The 21,895-nt window shown below is 38.9% G+C and overlaps 2 protein-coding genes across 2 annotated transcripts in view; one reads left to right on the top strand and one right to left on the bottom strand.

The window, feature by feature from the left end:
• The window catches only part of grb2b (growth factor receptor-bound protein 2b), a 39,768-nt gene extending 33,168 nt beyond the window's left edge, over nucleotides 1–6,600 (bottom strand). Inside the window, exons 1-2 of the mRNA XM_036589256.1 lie at nucleotides 6,457–6,600; nucleotides 4,641–4,942 (exon numbers count right to left, since the gene is read on the bottom strand). Of these exons, the coding sequence (XP_036445149.1) occupies nucleotides 4,641–4,718 (78 nt within the window). The 5' untranslated portion in view covers nucleotides 4,719–4,942; nucleotides 6,457–6,600. The remainder of the gene's footprint in view (nucleotides 1–4,640; nucleotides 4,943–6,456) is intronic.
• Nucleotides 6,601–12,897: 6,297 nt separating this feature from the next.
• On the top strand, nucleotides 12,898–14,916 carry mchr1b (melanin-concentrating hormone receptor 1b). The gene is made up of 3 exons (XM_036590245.1): nucleotides 12,898–13,134; nucleotides 13,393–13,490; nucleotides 13,901–14,916. Exons 2-3 carry the CDS (start codon nucleotides 13,421–13,423, stop codon nucleotides 14,914–14,916), a joined length of 1,086 nt encoding a protein of 361 aa, XP_036446138.1. The 5' UTR covers nucleotides 12,898–13,134; nucleotides 13,393–13,420.
• Nucleotides 14,917–21,895: the final 6,979 nt, after the last annotated feature.

The raw sequence follows: 21,895 nt of genomic DNA, 5'->3' as shown, positions 1-21,895 counted from the left end.
TATCAAATGCACACACTTAAAAACCTGCTTTTCGAAATCATCACTAGCCACTTAAGAGAAACCTTTAAAAAGATGAGACACTGGATGTTCCAATAAGTTAAAATAAGACTCTACATAATGCATGCGGGAAAGCCCAGCAGCAAGTGGAGAGAATAATGATGTGTTTAAAACATGTTTTTTCCAGGAACAAGGATACAGCCATGCATGTGGCAACGGGGCTTATTCACCACCAGCACAATTCTCCACACAATTCGTGCGTCCACAGGACTATAACCCTTGGGGCATGATCTGACTGACTGGCTGGCTCTCGCTCACTTCAAAGGCAGGAGAGCAGAATAAATGGAGTACGCTTGGTGAATCAGACACTCACCAACCCTTAAGGGGTCAAAATTAAATGCGAGTAAAACGGGTCAAGCAAACTGCCACTGCTGAACCCTGAGGCTCATGGACACTGGAGGAAATTAAAGAACACAAGGAACATATTTAGAATTTTTTTTTTAACGGCAACTACTATGAAAGCTGTACCAAAGTGACCATTAATATTAGCAAATGTATACTAAACATAACAGCTGAGAGTGTTTGATAGTGCTGTTATAAAGCTTAGGCTTTTCCTAAAACTTAATGTGACCATATTATTTTAAAATCAAGAGAGAGTATCGGGATGTTTATATGTCTTAGCCTATATCTGTTAAATGTAGCATGGGGCTGAACAGGATTAGCTGGCATAATGGGTCCTTAAACAGCTGCTTAATCATTTTGTGCTAAGAACAGGACAACAATGATCTCTTGCTTACACTTACTCTTCCCAGTTTGCCATTCTACCACTATAACAGAAGCTTTGCAGAGCAGGACATCAAAAGAAAACAAAAGATGCATGCAGCATTAATATTCTGATATCTGCATGACACACATTTATCAAATGTACCAGAGCAGCTCACCTATGCATATGATTATATTTATACGTATATGAAAAAACTGATGCTAGATCAACACTCATGACGGGTTTGATAAATATGCCCCATTTCAACTTTACCTAAATGTGTTTATGAAGGTTACGCCACTTATTTGAAAGAAGCAGTTATAAAAACACAAAAATCCAAATGCCTTTAAAGAAAAGGTGGCAGTGTTAATTTTTTCTATTGCTAATGCTGTTGCAACATCAGTGCTGCAACATGTCTGCTGTGCAATGGGTTTACCCATACAATACGTTTTGCACAAGCTCAGAACTGTTTTGAAGACCACATCAGACAACTGTGTTACGGGATATTTGCGTGATTGCACTCATAACTCATACCCCGTGCCGAAACAGAGCAGCCATGCATTGTGTTACGCCTGTGACAACAGGTGGCAACAGTAAAACGTGGGGTCATGTGAGATACCACAACTGCCATCAAGCCACCTTAATAAAACACGGATGTAGCATGCTTCATTTTTTCGTCTCAACTATGTAACAGACTTGGGGTAAATGTCTACCCGTGCACATGGTTCCTTTCCTCTTTTGTGGCTTTTCTTGCTAACATCAGGGTTGGAGCGCTATGTTTCACAGAAACGCCAGCATTATCGAATTGGTTTAAAATTAGACTTAATGGAGCTTTTAGCGAAATGACCTTAGCTCTCGGAAGAACGTTTCCCAAGAAGCTTAAGGGCTTAGAAAAGGTTAAAAAGGAAGCGAAAAGTGATTTGAAGAGGAAAAGAAGGTGTCACTTCAGCTTTGCTGAGCCTGTTCTTTCACCAAAACATATACTAAGGAAACAAAAGGATTTCACAGAGGAGTAAGCAGATAAACAGGCGACAATTTGATACCAAAAGTATAATTAGATCATGTGAACATTTGATTAAGTGTGGTGAGCTGATATAATTTGCTTTAAAGTCTACACTGTGATCTGTAACTGACAGCACACTGCTAAGCAAGTTACACAGTATTACCCTCCTCTTGTATGCAAATATAATAAACTGTCCTATTTTGCTTCATTCAAGCTCTGATCCACCCTTGGTACTTCCTGCTAAGAGAGCCTACCTACCAGAATCGCTTCCTGACTCAAAGAACAAGTAAAATGTTCAGTGGGTGGATAAACAATGATGCCACACAGAAGAGTACAATTAAAGACACTAAACAGATAAGCAAGGAGTAAGTAAAGACAGAAAAAGGTAAAATATAAAAACTAGTGCAGTAAAGTTTTAATGTCTTTCTGTACACATCTACAGACTACAGACATTAGGGCCAAACAACATATTTAAAACTCTCCACTGAAATACAACTTGTATAACAAAAAAATCATCTAGTCCAATTATTTAATTGGTATTTACTATGTGATTTACTTAATGGGGGTGTTTCTGCAAGTACAGGACTTTTTAGCAGCGTGAGAACCTCATCACCACATCAAAAGAGAATTTTACGTGTACAAATTTAATACAAAATTTCACAATTTCTAAAATTTTACTCCTGTTAAAATTTGTCTTTACAGTGACATGAAGTCTTTGCACCAGCAGTGTAAAATGTAGTGGTAAAGACACCACAGCGAAGACATCTTCACTATTTGAGAATAAACAATAAATTTATATTACATACAGTTACATTAGCTTTGGCAGATCACTTAAAATATTTGAAAGTAATAAATATGACTGCTTTAAAGATCTAGTTCAAAGCATATTACATATTAGCTACACTGTAAGAACAGAAAATATGGACTATAAAAAGACAATATTTACTCTGCATTTCTGTGACTAGGTCTCCCACGGCTTGCCCACATGCTTTTTTGCTAACTAATGTTTTCACTGAAAATAGGTTAATTTGACTTTGAAAAAACATATTTTGGATCATCTGGTCTTTTGCCTTGGTAAGAACATTTGTGGGACAGATACAGCCAAAAGATTAAAGACAACCACTCATGTTCAAATTTAACATTTATACATTACATCTTTTCAATTAAACCTGCAATTTTGTAATTCAGTAACTTTTCACAAAGACTGTATAAAACACATTACTTTCTCATATTATTATATTTAGCTTCACAATTTGCATGTGTGCATGTATTATGACATACATGTATAGTGAGAAAATAAATTCTATGCTTTATGCTAAAAATGTGAACACATTAAAAAATCTACTGCTGAGACCTAAAAAGTCTGTAGTTGCAGAAACACTTGTGTCTATAACAACTTGCGCATAATGTACCTATATTCTCCTGCTTCATGCTAAAGCTTCTACATCACTGATTTTTTAAACGCTAAGTCTACACTTAAACTTTTGTTCTGTCTATAAAATAGACCTTCATAATGCTTGAGGTACTGTGTGCTTGTGACTTATAGTGATATTACGTAAGCATTATCCAACAGTCCAAACCAATCTAGAGTGCACTAATGGCTCTTTAATCCTTTACGAAATGATAAGACGGGAGAAGGGGGGTTGTTTTTTTATTTTGTCTCTCCTTTATTTCACCCCTCCCAGAGAAAGATCAGGCCATGAATTCAAGAAGTAAGAAGATAAAGGATATGATGTATGTGGGGTGCTTATGTTGCCTTCTTTATCAAAGATCCTATGACGTCCAGTGAGACGGATTACAATGATTGCATTTAAATCTCGGAGCACTGGAGTGAAAACCCTTTTCTACGGCAGGCTGTACAATCCAGCTCAAAGGATGCAACCCAAAGTCTCTTTAGGCAGACCTCAGTTTTGCACAAGCACAGCCATGACATGCAGCCTCAAGGGCCAACCAGATTAACAAAAACTGAAGGAAGATAAGCATTCAGGCTTTAAAGCAAAGAGAGAAGTGGAACTTAAGCATTTTAAGACACTTCTGTTCCGTCTTATTTCAAAATACAGCATCTGGCTGACATGATGAGCAACAAATACGTCTTGCATTACACTAAGATTAGCAAGCAGAACTACAGATTTTTTTTTAGTGCAATGAGAAGAAGGAAGAAATGTTTCTCACCCTCAACTAATGCTACTTTAAGGTGTCAAAAACTACCATGCTTGAGTTATATTTCACTAATGTGTAGGAGAAAAGGAATGGACGTAAAATGTCTGTAGCATGAGGCCCCACAACACGTGCTAGGAGAGCAGTGGCTGCATAATGTCGGACAGTTCTTGATTAAATCTTTAAAATTATTTCTTGAAAACATATTACAAATATTTCTTTTAGGCCGGATCTTCAAACCAAGGACTTCTTTTGGTACCTTACAAAACACTCTTATGTCTTACTAGTAACATACCAAATGCACACTCAACTGATAATATTCTACTTATCAATATTCTGCCACAGCTTGTCTGTGAAAAAGAACTGTTACTTATCACTACAGCACGTGAATATACATAAAAGGCTTCAGATATTCTGACTCTGTTTTGGCTGCAAATAAATCCTTCTATCAAACACCAGACACACCCCTAAACTGACAAAATGCAGCACAACCTAAAATATCACTCATAATAAAAAACAGACAAATAAGCCAATCCCTTCTATCTCTACGTGATTTAGTGACACAGCAGGATTTCAGATTGAACATTTAATGATGGTCTTTTCAGACATCGAAAATGTTTGGTCTGTGCTAGGCTAAACTCAGATGAAAGTACCCTGCCATATATCATAACTGTAATTTACATGTGCATGAACAGTGAAGGTGTAAAGAGAGCTCCTTACCTTCAGGATTTCTCCACGTTTAAAACTTAGCTCATCATCTGCAGTCGCTTTGAAATCATACTTGGCAATGGCCTCCATGATTCAGCGTGACGGACACCTACAAGAGACTAAACTACAGCAGAGCAGTCGAAAACGTCTGTTTTGTGAGAGTTTGTTCCCCTGTGGCAGACTGAATGAAGACAAAAGATGTCTCAAGTGGGAACACAAGGGTAGATCCAGGACAGATGCTGCAAACGGTGGCTCCGAATCGCTGACCCGCGTCTCTCCTTCTCTATCCTCACATAAAGGTCACGGTGAGGCGCCTGCAAATGAAAGAAGCGTGTAAGTAAAACTGACACCGAAGCAAAAACGAACAGATTGAATATACGCTGTTCAATGGGCCGCGCCCACGATACGACTGGTATTAAAAACCCAGCGCTCCCTATAAAGAGGAAGGAAGCCCGTCTGCCTGACATTTCCAGCGACCAACTGCGCTCTCCGAACACCGCTTATCGTCCAATCAGGAACGAGCACAGAGAACAGCTGTCCAATAAGGAAACAAAAAATCAACAGACACTCATCCCATTGGCTGCAGGCAGTCTGGCATTAGACCAGTAGCTGGTTAGAAGCACGCAGCCCCCAAAAAACGAGAGAGAGACGAAGCACGATGACGACATGGCGCAAAGGCACATGCACAGATTAGCGTTTCGCGAGCAGAGCTCTTTAAAGAGGTTCAGCTCAAATACAGCACATTAAGGAGATTTAATAACAATCCGACGATTCCATCAGATCCATCGAGCCTACTGAGTAAATAACAAGCTAACTTACTGTAACTTTTACCAATGCCAACTTTACGATGCAGCGGGCTATACTGGCTCTAGCGTTCACGGAAAAATGTGAGGAAGACTAACTTAGCTAACTAATAATCACTTTGAAATAAATGTTGCATAACCTTTACCTAAGGATGCTTTATGGTATTTTAACTCGTTACGTAACATTAAATGACTTTTCCATCGCTGACAATTCCTTACAAATCGCAGCTGTCTACGCAGTTCAGCCTGCCAGAAAAAACACTAACGTAACGTTACTGCTAATAATCACAGAATTATCATGTACAAAATCACGCTCAACATGGCCTTAAATGGTACTTAATATAACACAACACCGTAAAACATAGTCGTAATAGTTATTTAAAAGGCAACGAAGAGTGTCGTTACAAAGTCCGCCAAAGCTCACCTAACGTTACGTTCACCAACATTAACGTTAACTAGAATGTTCGCTAACTGACTAACGTTCATTTGTCATCGCACCAGCCAAGCCATGTCAGCCAACTCGCTAACGCTTTAAAACGTCAAGTAACGCTCCTCAGACATTTCTAATGTAACTAAAGAAAAGGGGGAAACCTAGACAAATGTGTTTTATCGCAAAGCTTCGACGGCAGCGCACCCCAGCTAGGAAAGCGAGCCTCCGCCAACAACCAAGTGATTTGTATCGCTGTGCCACCACCACGCTAACGTGGCATATTTTCAGTGACACAGACATAACATAAGTCGAAATAATGAGTATAACAGACCAACCTGAATGTACGAACACGTTCTGAACAACAAGTGGTCGGCGAGCGCTGACTATATAACATTTCAGGCAACAAAACGCATTGGGCAGCTAGCAGCGAGCTAACGACTCAGGCGGGCCGCTGTAACTGTAATGCTAGCGTTAGCTTGTTTTGCTAACTCTACGTTAGCCAGCGAGCTAACGTTATCTAACGCCGTGGCGTGAAGAAAACCCCTCACGTTTCAGCGGTTTGTCAGCGAGAAATACTGAAATAAGTTCCACTCACCCTCGTGGGAGGTCTTCAGTCCTTTTTAAACTCACTTTAAATCCCACTTTGAGTAATATTCAAACGCTACGCTTATTTTCCCAGTAGACTGACTACGGAAAGTCCGCTTCGCCGTGATGAACCTTCGGCCAAACGCTTGTTTGGCTTTGCTAGTTTTGCGACGTAAGTTTCCTGCGTTTCCGCTTCCTCAGGAGGAGACTGCTCACTTACACGGGTTCAGTCTGCCACCGGCCGACCGACCCTCTAACTGACACTCCAGTACAATTAAAAATACGAGGTAAACAGATGATTCAGTTACAGATGGGATTTCTCAGTTACTTATATATGAAATTAATAAGGCCTTAAACGTACTGATATGTAGGGCTGAAAGATGAATCGATTTTACATCGAAAAAGTCATTTAAGAGAGAGCAATTTTCAAACCACAAGAGCTGCAATTGCTTAAAATTATAGTCTACATTATCAACAACTATGTCTTAAGTTTGAAATGGGGAAATTTAACCTATTAACACAGCTTGTAAAATGCCTGTGGATGAGTGAGACAAATCAGAGGCAATGGTTTATGTGTTGTGACATCACAACCACAGCTTACTGGCAGTCTAGCACACTACATTCAGGGTCCAGGCATCAAGCCAGAAAAATGGATATTCTGATCTTATCAGCATAAATGAATGAATGAATGAATAAATAAATAAGACCTGAACCCTAATTTAGAGGAGAATAAGAAAATAATCACAACTTAAATTGCAGTCACAATATTAGTCAGAAAAATCACATTTAGATTTTTTTCCCAAATCGTTAAGCCCTACACTCTTAAAAAGATGGTTCTTCAAAAGTTCTTTGGTAAAGAAAATGGTTCTATATAGAACCATGAACACTCAAAGAATCCTTTGCATGATTAAATGGTTCTTTGAAACTTGAAAGTGTTCTTCAGATTGATGGAGAATGTGCTATAGATGGTTCTATATAGAACCCCTTTAAAAAGGGGTTCTATATAGCACCAAAAATGGTTCTTCTATTGTTACAAGCTTGACCGTAAAAATAGAAGAAACTTTTTCTATATAGAGCCATCTAAATCACATTCTGAAGAACGCTTTCATGATGCAAAGAACCCTTTAATCATGCAAATGGTTCTTGGAGTGTTCATGGCTCTATATAGAACCACTTTTTTTTTTACTAAAGAACGCTTAAAGAACCATCTTTTCTAAGATTGTAGCGATATATATATATATGATATGAAAGTGCTGAAGCATTTGGTTTGATTTTACAGTGGTGGTGATAGGAACCAGGGGTCCTGATGTCTAGAACACAAATATACACATTCTATTTGCTATCTAGAATGTCCAATGGATGTACATGTTTTCTGAGTTTATATGTGTTGTCAACTATGGTTAAATAGTGGTAAATGCGATAAAATCTGTTTTATTCTGGGACTATTTAGCCTTACGACACCCTGCATGTACCTCTCCAGCATGAATATATTTTAAAAAATATGTTTTATCCCAAAATCTCATCTCAAAACTATCATAAAACAATCTCAGATTGCAAGGAACATGTTCATAAAACATTTCTTGTAATAACTTTGTGATGTAGCTGTTACAGGCTTTAAACACTTTGGGCATCTGGTTCCTTTCACCAGAGCTGTGAACAGTTCAGAAGTTTAGTGGGAACTTACAATTTCACATCAAACCACTCTGAATGACTTTGTACTTCTTAACGATTGAATTATGAAGAACATTTTGAAACACTGATAGAATCCCCCGAGAGTGGTCTTTTTAGTCATAACAGCCCTGTATGCACAGGGCATGATGTTTTCTGAACGACCATAAAATTGATGAATTGGACTTTCAAACGAAACTCAGCGTAGCTGAAGACCACAACAGAGACTGGAGACACTCTCGAGGCTTGTAGAATCAATGATTGAGTTTTTAACCTTGATGGCCGCTCTGGATTCCCAAGCTGCCATCAAATGACATATTGAGCTGTATTGACCTCTCGGTGGAGTCTGTGAATGAGAGCTGTCCTGACAAAAGCAAATCCATTAGAGCAGAAATGTTCTGGCACAGTATATTTACTACACTAAGCAGGATGGTTAATTAAATTATACGTCAATTTAATAACCATGGTTTGAACGAACCACAGTTTTCATGTAATGTTCTCAGGTTTCGCATTGTTTTTCCCTTCATAGGGTTGTAGGTGCCAAATGTAGCTGTATTTGTGGCATTAGCCAATTTGAAAATGGATTTTATCAGCGAATTATGTAGTTTATGCAGGTTTGGGATGTGTTTGTCGATGCCATGGGTCTTACTTATTTACCTGTAGATAAGTAACTTGATTTGATTTTGTTTTCAGTCTTTCCCCGTTTCTACAATAGTACTAAGTCTACTGTACTGGACTCAAATAATCCTGAAACATTGGCATAGAATAGACTTCACAAACCACTGAAATGTTGATTTAGCTGTAATTCAGAACTTTTATGTATTTTCATACATCAAACTGCATGTGTGACTCCTTCTTGAGGACAGGCCTTATTTCTCCATTTGCTCATTTGCTAGTTGATAAATGTAGTATCTAACAGCTCTGCTAACAGTAATAGCTTACGTAATGTCCCTTAAGTGAGATTCAGGCACCAGAATGGCCTTATAGGCCTAATAGTAACAGCCATTAAAGACTAAAGTGTATGGATAATCATTAGGACACCATAACAACTGCAGAACGGGCCAAGCTTTGTAGTATAATTTATAAAGGGAGTCTGGCCCACGCTATAGTTTATTGATCCCACAAAGTGCAACACATCCAAACTCTAAACCCCCAGGCCTGAGGCACAAGATGCAAAGATGAAGATAAAAAACAATTTCTGGGCCCATGCATTTCATCTACCATCTACTGTTACATGAGTGGGAAAGGCAGAGTAGTGAAGACATGAAATATGTATTTTACTTATATTAAAGGACTAGGCAAACTGATTTTTTATAACAAGTGAGTGCAGACCTGATTTCTATACAGAAGTGATAACCATGAATTCTACTTGAGCGGCCTGACCTGATAGACTGGCACACCCTTTAAAATGGATTCAACAAAGGGGGTGAACAGCCGTAGTTGAAAACTGAAATATTCTTACAACAGCATAGAGCACCTCAGCTCTGATTGGGCAGAGACAGCACAAAGCAAGTACGTACTATGTACTATGTAAATTGTGTATTTTTATAGAAAAAACACTATAAAATAGGATGTGCTGCTGTGAGTCACAATGTAAGACATTAAAGAATGATGTAAAAGTAAGAAGCATCGGGACGGATTTCACGGGTGGTTTTCAGACTACGTCTTATGTCTTTACATATTAATGTCACACCCACAGACTCAAAAAGATGGTCCAGCTCAAAGTCCTCTTTGAATACTTTTTCAGTGCACACACAATCATCAGATTAATCTGCTCAGGGAAGGGTCCAAAATACAACTGATTAACGTTCTTCTGCACATGTGTGCAATTACACATTTCCACCATAAAGATCTCCAGATCCCCAAAATCTACATACGTCATTTAACGTCAACACAAAGCAAAAATGATCACATTTTCCTTTAAAGCTCAAATGTCTTTCTGAGTAAAAAATGGTAGTAGGGAGCATCTATGAGTAAGCTGAGCGTTTTCACTTGATGATAAGTGGTAGAGGTGATATGTTATTGGTTAATATTATTTGTCTCCTCCTGCTGGTGCACAGTGATGTAATCAAAACTCACTATACTTTGATCACAGATTACAGGAAACATAATACGCATAATACGACCAAAAATATGAACTAATGAGACAAAAAAAGGTCAATTTTGATTTCTGATTTCAAAACTGTCCTATCTGAGAAGAAGTATGAGACAGTCCTGCTGGACAATCTTGATTTCTGGCTTAAAGCAGAATACCACTGATTTTCCCACTTTTAATGATAAAATCACTAAGATGTAAAAGAGAAAGTTATTCAGAGTGGTTTAATGTGAAATGCTCTATTCTATAGAAGTTAGAATTGTTCACAACAGTGATGATAGGAACCAGACATTTGAAGAATCGAATTTTTTAGAGCCTCTGAAAGCTTACTATGAGCGGTTACATGAAAATGGTTTTAAATATGCTGCCTGTGATGTTGTTTTACAATAGGTGTAACATCCTTTCCTGCCCTGTCCTCGTCTTTCAGCCTTTGTTTTCTTGTTCCGTGTGGATTTGTTGTTATTTTAGTCTGTGTCTTCTGCCTGGTCCTGCCTCTATGTCATTTGTCCCACCTGTGTGTAGTTTGTGTAGATCCTCTGTTTCCAGTTTGTTCCATGTGTGTTTGTTCCCTGGTTGTGTGCTTTGTGTTTGCTTTTTTTGTTATTTCTTGTTTGTTTACCAATTTACTTCATGTCCTTTTGTCTTTTGTTTTCTTTCTGCCTAAGAATTTTGTCATTAGTATTCCTTATTTGTTTAGTCACTTTTGCAGATTCAATTTCTTCAGTGTTTCCAATACATCAAAGGACTTGCACATGCATCCTGCCTCTTTGTCTCCCTTTCCTACACTCTATTAGTTCTCTAACAGTTCTTCTTTACATATACTCTGCACTCCTCACTCATGCAATTTTGGCAAAATACTGCCATATGTTACAATCTAGCACTATTGCTGTATTGGTAGCAGTGCTAGTGGGAAGTTTTTGTAGGTTGCTCTTTGTAGGGATTATCTGTTAAATTACTAAATGTGAAAATGTAACAGAAATTACTCCATTATGCTGCTGTTGTTTTGGAATGCCATTAAATAATGGTGCCAAGATCTCACAAATTCTCACAGACAGTTATTGTGGAGCAGCTGAAGTACAAAGACAGCATGTACAGCACTCTTCACATTACCGCTGACTGCATAACAAAACCCTGATTCAGAACAAGCGCATCAATTCCAAAGGCCAAAATATGACTCCTTTAATGAAATCAACAAGCTGAACGGCTAAAAATTGATGTCAAGGACATTCAGAGACTGAAATGCTCGCAATGAGGCTCAGATGCAGTTTCAATTATAAAATATGAATGAATACAAATATGCGCAGAGTCAAATGTAGAACTAATGTTAAAGGACAATTCCTGCATAATTTCTGCATAATCCAATTTTTGAGATGTAAACAAAGTAATTCAGAGTGGTTTAATGTGAAATGGTGCATTGTAGAAAAACTTACCAGTTTGGTTTCTTTACAATGGTGGCGATGGGAACCAGATATCATGTTGTTTGCAACACAAATACAACCATTTTATTTCATATATAAAGCCACCAGCAAACCTATACATGTCTTAATATGTAATGGTGTAGTAGTAAAAAAAAAGTGCTAAACCCCCAAAAAATATGTTTCCTCTGGGTACTGTTTTGCCTTACAACATGAGAGAGACAGAAACTCTAAGTTCTATGGTGTGCACATCACCAACGACCTCACCTGAACCTTCAACACCACCTGTCCAGCCAAGAAAGCCCAGCAGCAACTTAACTTCCTGCAAAGGATGAAGAGAGCAAACCTCCCCAGTTCCATTCTCACTACAAGGGGACAATAGAGAGTGTTATGCTTTCTCGCTGTCTGGTATGGGAACTACACCGTCTCAGACCGCAGGACTCTACAGCAGATTGTAAGGACAACTGAGAATATCATCGCTGTGTTTTTCCCCACCATCAACACCCGCTGCCACAATTTCTCCATCTACAAGGCCGCCAGCATTGTGGACAACCCCTCCCAGCCCTATTCATGGACTCTTCACCCTCCTGCCATCTGGCAGAAGGTGCCAGAGTTGTATTTGAGGACATGAAGAGCTGACTGAGAAGCAGTTATGAACCATATGTTCCCGGTTTTATTCTCCGTTAAAGGGGAATTCCACCAGTTTTTTTAAAATTTGTACAGAACTAATTGGTTAAGACGTTAACAACGTCGTTCAGAGTGGTGTGGTGTGAAATACTCGCTGTAGAGAAACTTACCGAGTCAGAATTGAATAGAAACCACCAGAGGTCCACATCTGAAAAACTCCCTTACAGAAAGTTATAACACAAATTAGTACACTGCCTGACGTTTGAGACATTGTTTTGCTATAGTCTTGTGCTGAAGTTGTATCCTAAAACCGTATTGTTAATCCCTTTATTTTAATCCATTCATGGTGGAGGGGGGCAGGGTATTGTACAAAATAGTAAAGAAAACGTTTTTTTTTCACATTTACCACTTTTTTACCATCATCAACGTTACATTTAAAAAGTGGTGGTTTTGGATAGTAAATAAAATGGCTATATTAGCGCTGTAGACACGACGATTCCTGGTTCCTATCACCACCACTGTGAAGATATAAGAGTCTATTACTTACTCTACAACGAATCATTTTACATCTCACCACTTTGAATGACTTTGCTTACATCGCAACGACTGAATTATGCAATAAAAATTTTGAAAACGTCGGTGGAGTTCCCCTTTTAGGAGCGCAGCGCCTGTTTAGCTGAGCGCAGAGAGGAGGAGCTGCACTAGCGTTCATTCAGACAGCAGCTCTCTACTCGCACACAGAGAGTAATGAAGAGCGAGAGGGGGCGTTAATGCTGAACCTAAGGAGAAATACTTCAACTTGAAGGATTTCATTTTAACGGTGGAAAAAGGAGAAATGCTTAGGAACGAAGTAATACAGCGAGAGGAGAGGCTCTGGGAGAAGGTAAGTTAACTGGACAGATGCTACTTCATATTTGTGGCTAGCGTTCATATCCATTACACTTAGTGTAATTAATTAGCCACACAGCAACAATTTGCTAGTGACTTTAAGGCACGGCTTTGTGTTACAAGCATCAGCTTTTACGAGACTGATTTCTCCATTTTATCTGACTGTTTGCGGTGCAGCAATGCTTATAATGATTTTGATTATGGTCACTTACTTATAGCCTCTGAAATTGACTTTATTTATTTATTATGACAGCTTTTCAAGTAGGTCGGTCCAGCTGGAGATGGATTTCATCACTGATCCCGAGGATAATTCCAGCTTCCAATATAATTTATCTGGGATTGTTCATGCAGGTGCTTTTTTTCTCTCTCCTTTCCCATCCACTTGAAGACATTATTAAATCCATTTTCTTTGGACCATAAAAGGATTTAAACATAAATGACTTCTTCAGTACATTTAACCAATGAAGCCTTCAAGATAGCTGTTTGGTAAAAGTGGTGCATTGCATTTACTTGATTTAAGCGTGTGTATTATTTACACACAGATAAAACATATTACAACAACACATTTATTGGCAAATACAGGAAACCCAAAACACAAAACATTTTTTTTTTTATGCAGAAATGATGTCCACATTTAAATCAAGTCATTATGTCCATCACTTTTTTCATTGCATGCAGTCACACATTTATAGCTAGTCTTGAAGATAGATATGCATGATAATCAGGCCAGAAATCTGAAGTTTCTCTTGTGCTTCCTGCAGAGATCAGCGAGCCCTATCACAATGTGCTCATGCCAAGCATCTACGGTGTCATCTGCTTTGTGGGGATCATTGGGAACTGCATTGTTATCTACACCATAGTCAAGAAGACCAAGTTTCGGGCTCAGCAGACGGTGCCTGACATCTTCATCTTCAGCCTGTCCATTGTGGACCTGCTCTTCCTTCTGGGAATGCCGTTCCTCATCCACCAGCTGGTGGGAAACGGCTCTTGGTGTTTTGGAGCCACCATGTGCACCGTCATCACCGCATTGGACTCCAACAGCCAGACAGTCAGCACCTACATCCTGACCGTCATGACGCTGGACCGATACTTGGCCACAGTCCACCCCATCCGCTTTAACCATGTGCGCACCCCGTGCATGGCCGTCTCCGTGGTCAGCCTGGTGTGGATACTCTCCCTGCTCTCCATTACGCCTGTTTGGATGTATGCTGGCCTCATGCCTCTACGAGATGGCTCTGTGGGCTGCGCTCTTCTTCTCCCCAACCCGGCCACAGACACCTACTGGTTCACCCTCTACCAGTTTGTGCTGGCTTTCGCCCTGCCTCTGGTGGTCATCTGCGTGGTCTTCTTCAAGATCCTCAAGAACATGGCTGCCACAGTTGCTCCTCTTCCACAACGCAGTCTTCGCGTCCGTACGAGGAAGGTTACCCGAATGGCGGTGGCTATCTGCTTGGCTTTCTTCATCTGTTGGGCCCCGTATTACATCTTACAGCTGGCCCATCTGGGCGTCCAGCGGCCAAGCTTCGCCTTCCTCTATGCTTATAACATTGCCATTAGCATGGGATACGCCAACAGCTGCATCAACCCACTTCTGTACATCATACTTAGCGAGACCTTCAAGAGGCAATTCATTGTGGCCATCCGGCTGGGCCACAGGGACCTACGGGTCGATCCTGGGATGGCAGATGGCAGCGTGAGTCTACGCTTGGCGCCCGATGGGGCACAGCAGTCCCAGTCCTCCAGAGAGCTCCTGCCCGTCACGGTGGCTGTGCACTGAGAAATCCTAAGCCTCAGTAAGCTTCCCAGAGCTCCACAGGAGGTTAAGAGCGGCCCTTGGGGAGTTAGGATAAACCGCGCTGAACAGAACATTTTGAAGCTGTCTGTAATGAGCACCACCAAAAAAAAGAAAAACTTTCCAAAGTGAACACGTACAATGTAACGTTTTTGCTAACGCTAACAAACGTTCTTCCGTGCTGCATGTTATATAAGGGGCCACTCTTGCTCTGCTCGTCTCAGATGAATCTTCTTTAAAGACAGTTTGTGCTCTTGAGGATCAGAAGAATGTCTTGGGATCACTTCAAGGTTGAAAAAAGAGCATGACAGGGCTTTGAATTTGAACGCATTTGGCTGTAATTCATGTTTCAGATTCTACATGTTCATTCTTGGCTGGAGAAGAACAGTGCTAGAAGAAAACTAATACATTTCATAAATTTCTTGGCAGTGTGTGGTGCACTACTAAGAAATAATGTTGTTCTGTTTAGGTATTGAAAGAAAATGTGTATATAAAAAATTCCCTTTTAAATGTGAATGTGAGACACAGAAGGATTCCTCTGGGATGGAAGCATTTTATCCCTGAACCGCTGAGACTGGTCAGAAACATATTCTTTTTTCTCTTTTCCCAGACCTCAACATATGCCAGTGTCCATTATTTATCCGTAGCACAAGATGTGACATTGCCAATGTCGCATCGAATTCTGATTCTAGCTTTTATTCTAGTTTCACTTCCGAACAGAATGAATTGACACCTGATTAAATGTGATAAGTCCCACAGACTGGTTCAGAGTGACCTGGTAGTTCTAAAGCCAGACTGATTTGCCGGACGCTGTGTTCCTTTGTCTGCCTGCTGATTGCATGTCAAAGTTGTGCAGTCATGTGATTCAGTTGAAAGAGATGACAGACATTCATTTAAAATGCTGTCTGCTTCCCAAAAGAGAGGATTAATGCCAGTTCCATGGTGGTAAACTTCACACTGCTCTTGAAGAAAGCATCCTTTTTATTGTTAAGTGTAAATGTGGTATTGATGTTGATGTCTTTTAACCCTTAGAAGTTGTAGTTGTTGTTGGTAATAACAAAAGCATTAAAAAAAAACAGAGAAAGGTGAAAGTTCACTGAAACAAGCAGTCAGGGGTCCAGACTAGATGTGGGCGGTTCAGCATAAAATATATCACAATAACTCAATATATATTCATGATACACAAAATGCATCATGATGTTTAGTTTCCAGAGGTGAAAAAAACAAAACCCAGTAGAGCCACATTTTTAAAATATGCTGCTCTAAATTGACTTAACCAGGCCTAATTTATTTGTAATGAATCATGCAGTCACGCATCCCTCCAATTCCCAGAACCCTCTGGGTGAACACATCACTCTGACATTACAACACTCTACCTATCAGAGATCAGCCTCACCTGACTGTTGATATGCCTCACCTGTTTAGTTTGTCACATGATTTGTTTAGATAGCTTAGAAGCCCAGGCTTTACTTAAGTTCAGTGTGAGATGTTGCTTCTTTCACAGAGTTACTGAGTGCTCTTTCCTGTGATCGGGCTGACTTCCTGTGTGTGTGACTCACCCTCTGTATTTTTTCAACTCTGCCTTTTTGCCTGTTCCCTTTTGAGTATTGTTCACCTGGGCCTATCGTTTATGTTTGTTTGTTGTTGTATGTGGCTTATTTTGGATCTGACCTTTGCCTGTTTTTTGACCATGACTTTGGATCTCGCACAAACCAGTAAAGCCTCTTTTGTTAATTTTAATTGTCTGTCTCGTTACACATGCAGTTGGTCAGTGTTCTTTACGTACTGACAATATTCACCATATGTTCAGAAAAGCATGTCGCTGCGGTCGGAATAAAACCTCATACCTCAATTTTTGTCGTTTTTCAGTTTTTGACATAATTCGAAAATGCTTGTTGGCCTTTACACTGTGTGTTAATTTCACGATGAATGGACCAAAAGAAACGGCCCAAAATGACTTAGAAAAACCTCTCAGGTTTTGTTCCGACAGCAGCGATATTGTGATGCCCATCCCTAGTGTTTGTAAGTAGAAGATGAGATATTTTATAGGGAGGCACTCGAGTGCTCGCTTAACTGTTCGTGATGCCAGTATTTGAATAATGAGGTGAGTTACTATTAAACAGGAGTGCCTGAACGTGAACACCATGTTAAGGATGTGACTCAGATGGCAATAATAGTGTTTTTGCTAGGCTAACTATTCCTGCTGGTAATAGCTAAATCTAGAAATGGTGAACATATATTTTCTGTGACAAAATAACATGTAGGAACATTTTCCACTGAGGAGAAAAGTCCTCATCAGCATCCAACTTTTTACCACTCAGGGTTAGCTCATTAGCTCCTCTCAAGAGGCAGCTTCTGTTAAGATGACCATACACTACACAACTTTAAAATCCTAACAGATTTACAGAACGAAGAGCATCACACACTTAAGCTCAGTCTTTTAGAGAATTTCTTGTATTTTTGTTGAGAGCATACACACTGAGATAAGGCAATAAGAATATAACATAACGAGTTACATAACGAGGACTTAAATAATCGCAAAAAAAATGCAAACTGGGGATGAATATGCGGTTGAGAAATGCAGATATCACACTGAGAAGTGGAGACGTATTCTTCTATACACTGGCAGGTGAATTGACATTGTAAAGAGAGTAACTCTTTTCCTTTGTTCAACAAGCAGTTTCTTTATCTCCTCAGTCCGCTGTGTTCCTTTACTTTTTTCTTTCTTCTAGCTCTCTAACTGGCTTGCCTTAATCACCCGTTCAGTTACATTATTGACCTTCTCACATTACAGGCCTCGTCAATGTTTTGAGTCGCAAAAAATCATGTTTGAAAAAATAAGAGGGCCTCTGATTACGCAAGAGCTGGTTCAGAAGGCTGAAAACTCGTTTCTCCTTTCACACTACCAGATGATTCGCACTGTCAGTCCTTTCTGACCATGCCCCCCGACCTGGAAAATCGCTTCAAGGCTGTGAAAATTTGTTGAAAGGTGCAAATCGGGGTTAAAATTGGGCTAAGAATCGTGTAGCGTACGTCCAGCGTTACTCATCAGATACAAAACCTGCCAATTTCCATCTGCTATTTTTAAATAATAAAATGTTTTTTTAATTTTAATCTTAAAAAGTGCCATTAATCAAAAAGTAAGCTTCAGCTCTATGCTCTATTTTCCCCTTCTTGTTGTTGCTTTTTTCCTTCTCTGCAGTTAATCAAATCCAGTCATTAACTCTTACACATACTCTAATATCAAAATTAGCCAAAATGCATTTTTTTTGTATTTGATGAAATGTTATTGCTGTGTGTGGTCTTTCCATGTTTTTGCCATTTTTTGCAAAAAGAAGCAAGAGCACAGTGTCAATGATGCAAGACACTGCTCTTATGAAGCATCAGAAGCTTTTTGAGGGCTAACGGCACCCCCTTGTGGAGAGGTTTTAGCCTGCTAAACATGTGTGAGTTGCACACCAGTTCCATGAGGTGTTGTGCATCTAAAAATAAATATAGTATATATTTGCACTCCAGAACCAAAACTGTCTAAACAAAATTTAAACTGGATGTAAATGTAATTCATAATGTAATTATGTAACATGGCATATAAATAATGATGTAAATCAAATGTATAGCACAACGACAGTAATAACTCTAAGCTTCTAAGGGTTAACCTGGCTTTTGAAAGCATTTTCACTGCATACTGGAATCTTTGCATCTAATTACCTGATGGAACTAAATCTGTGTCAAATAAAAGTTCAGCTGTGACTGTTTTTTCGTTAGACCCTGTCTGTTCAAGTGTCTCTTGGCATAAATGTCAGAATAAAACTGTTGACTTCTAGTTAATGGCTGTGTGTAGGATTTTTCTAAAGGCAGGCTGCATTTTCTTCACTACGCTCATCCAGCTCTACTGCATGACAGATGAGAATAGCTCCTCAGTGTGTCTGAGCAACTCTAATAAGACAGATTGCTGCTATATAAGCTTACTTATCTGTTTCCTTCAAAATGAAAAGCCCCTTTTTAAAAAGCTATTTCTGTCATCTTGTCATGGGAGAATATGCTTCCAAATAACTACAGGCTGCCCAGCAATTATGATACAGCCAATAGTGGCTTCAATCAAAGGTGTAACACAGTATAATTTTTTTTTACCCGCCATTTAAATTGTAGAAATAATATGCTATGGAGATGGGACACAGTAGGGGGGTAGTTTTGATTAGGAGGTAACTGTGTTTTATTGAGTGCTGATTTGACTTTAGATATGACTAATATAGTCCATTCTCATGGCCCACTCCTGTTTAATTGCAATGACAAATTGCAAAGACCTTTTTTATTGATGCAAGATTACATTAGCTCAAAATATCAATGGGTTACAATATGAGGAAACATCTATGACTCATAATCTAAGTGTGCATTATTTGTGAACATGTACTGTATAATTATGTATCTTAAGTACATTCAATACGCTGGGAAACTCAGGAAGACCACATAATTATTGAATTTCCTGTCAAAAAGGCCATTATGCACATTATTAAGTTATTCATTTTCAGCATCAGAAAAAAAGTGGAAAACATGTGTTAAACAGAAAACTACACAGGAACCTCAACAACTAAATATAGTTACATTTTTTAGAATAGTGTGTTCACCCTTTGCCTTTATTACAGCTTCTTTTCAGGAGACCTGCTTTCAGTTTTTCAAAGAAATCTATTTTTCCACACCTCCGAAGTTCAGCCTGCTTTGGTTGTATTTTCTCCTTCTCACAATCCAAATAATCCCTGTTAGAAATTTAGACTCATCAGACCATAAAGCCTCCATATCTCAGGTGTCCTTGTGCAAAATTTCTTTTTTTGTCTATTTCCTTTTCTTACTTACTCTTGACAGCTACTCACCATTTCAGACTCATAGTGTTGAGTTGTGTCTCAGAAGGATGGACAGAAACACATTTTTTCAGATCTGAAGCAGAAGTGGAGCTTGATTTTCTTCTCTATCTTAAAGATGAATGCTTGAAGTACTGTTTTATGATGGGACAATTGTGGTGGTTTGACACAGCTGTTAAGAGTCTTTTTCTATATTTATTAATGATTTTTTTAAGGGCTCCACTTTTGGAAACTCCTGTTTTTTCCACTTTCTTTCTTTATTATTCCACTTCATTTCTTTATTGACTTTATCTTTCTTCATGCAAGTGGATTACCTTATCTATTTTCCTCAAAAATATCACTTTAAAAATGAATAACTTGTAGTTAATAGCCATTTTGATTGGAAATTAAACAGGAGAATGGTGGTCTCTGACTTTTGCACAGCACTTTGTATAGGTATGTGTACCAATCAAAGCTATTATTTGTCTTTATATTATTACAAAAATGTTTGTGGTTTGCATAGAATGGTAAGCTTCACAGTACACAGTAACAATGAAGAAAACACATAAAACAACAGAAGCATTGCTCTGATATATAGGACCACTAGTAATCGAACTAATCACCTTAATGTTTCATATGGAAATAATGAAATGGTTCATATGAAAAAGAAAACAAGGTCTGATTTGTTTTTGCCTGCAGGATTTCCACAATTAGATGGAATTAGGCTAGCCTGCCTGCACTTTTCATATTCAACATATATAAGGAGTCTTTTTGCTAAATGAATATTTTATAGTATTCTGTTCAGACCGTAGAGCCACGGCAGCTTCGTGAAGATAATGATATTCAAACAATAATATTTGCTGTTTAAATTCTGGAAGTGGCTTATTGGGAAATATATGTCCAATGCAAATACATGCACAGTTTCAAATCAATTAACCTCACCCTGTGGGCTTTAAAAACCAACAATGATGAATTTAACAGCCAAAATCAATAACATCCTATATATCCTAACAGTGAGACCATTCACATGCGCACAAAATAAATATCATTTGAAAATAGCAAGGGAAAGTGAATGGAATTCAATTGGAAGTTTCTGCCAGGCTGTTGTTATGGTATCTCAGGTGGTTGCTAAGGTGTTGCTAGGCTGTTGCTATGTTATCCCAGGTCAATTGGTGGCTAAGGTGTTGCAAGGCTATTGCTATGGTATTCCAGGTGGTTACTAAGGTGTTGATAGGCTGTTGCTATGGTAACCAGAGGGTTGCTAAGGTGTTGCTAGGCTATTGCTATGGTATTCCAGGTGTCTGTTATTACACTAAAAAGCAAAGAAGTCTTACCTATATGTTTCCTTTTTTCTACAGCAAATGGGTTTTGGGCAGCAGAGCGCTTGCATTACTGCTAGTGAGTTCTGATTGGTTGGTGAGCAGAGCAGCTCATTGGCTGTTCGCTTTCACAGATGTCATGAACGTACATGAGGTGCCGTTTTAAACTCCTATAACTCGAGTTTAAATGCTCTTAAAAATATAACAGTAGTGTTAAAATGTTTTATGCTATTCTGTGTTCAGGAAATTAATGTATTCTTTTAGATTAAAAATGTTTCAGCATTTAGAAACTATAATTTTGCTCAAAGGCTCCATATCAACCCATTCATTTTGGACTTGCTCAGGAGCGCCCTCTAGTGTTTGAGAAACCCGGAAGACATTGCAGAGTGGTAACTCTCCTCTCTACAAGTTCTCTGATATTATCCCAAATGGTTGTTAGGGTGTTGCTAGGCTGTTGCTATAGTGTCCCTGGTGGTTGCTAACATGTGTGTTTATATGTGTATGATTCTGTACGTAATGTCTATGAGGGGCAGTGTGAGAGATGTCCTTTGTGACATTACTTGTGCCAGTTAGATTAAAGCAATAAGCCACAACAGGCTGTGCGTTACTGCTATTTCATCATGGGTAAGGGTTTTCTTAGGCATGAGTGCCTAAAACTCTCTTCCCCATGATAAATTTGCAGTAATGCATGGCCTTAAGGGGCTTGTTGTATTTATAAAATGGTGGCCAACATAAATTATGATACATTTTTTTTACAAAATAGTTTAAGGTATTATTAATAATAATCAACATAAAGAAGAATTCCACCAA

Source organism: Colossoma macropomum, unplaced genomic scaffold (genome assembly GCF_904425465.1).
Source record: "Colossoma macropomum unplaced genomic scaffold, Colossoma_macropomum, whole genome shotgun sequence".
In the NCBI taxonomy this organism is placed as follows: Eukaryota; Metazoa; Chordata; class Actinopteri; order Characiformes; family Serrasalmidae; genus Colossoma; species Colossoma macropomum.
This window is presented reverse-complemented; position numbering and strand designations above follow the sequence as displayed.

Coding starts and splice junctions, on each gene's coding strand:
- mchr1b (XM_036590245.1), top strand. CDS start 13,421: ATGGATTTCATCACTGATCCCGAGGATAATTCCAGCTTCCAATATAAT. Junction 13,491..13,900: donor ATCTGGGATTGTTCATGCAG/GTGCTTTTTTTC, acceptor TGCTTCCTGCAG/AGATCAGCGAGCCCTATCAC.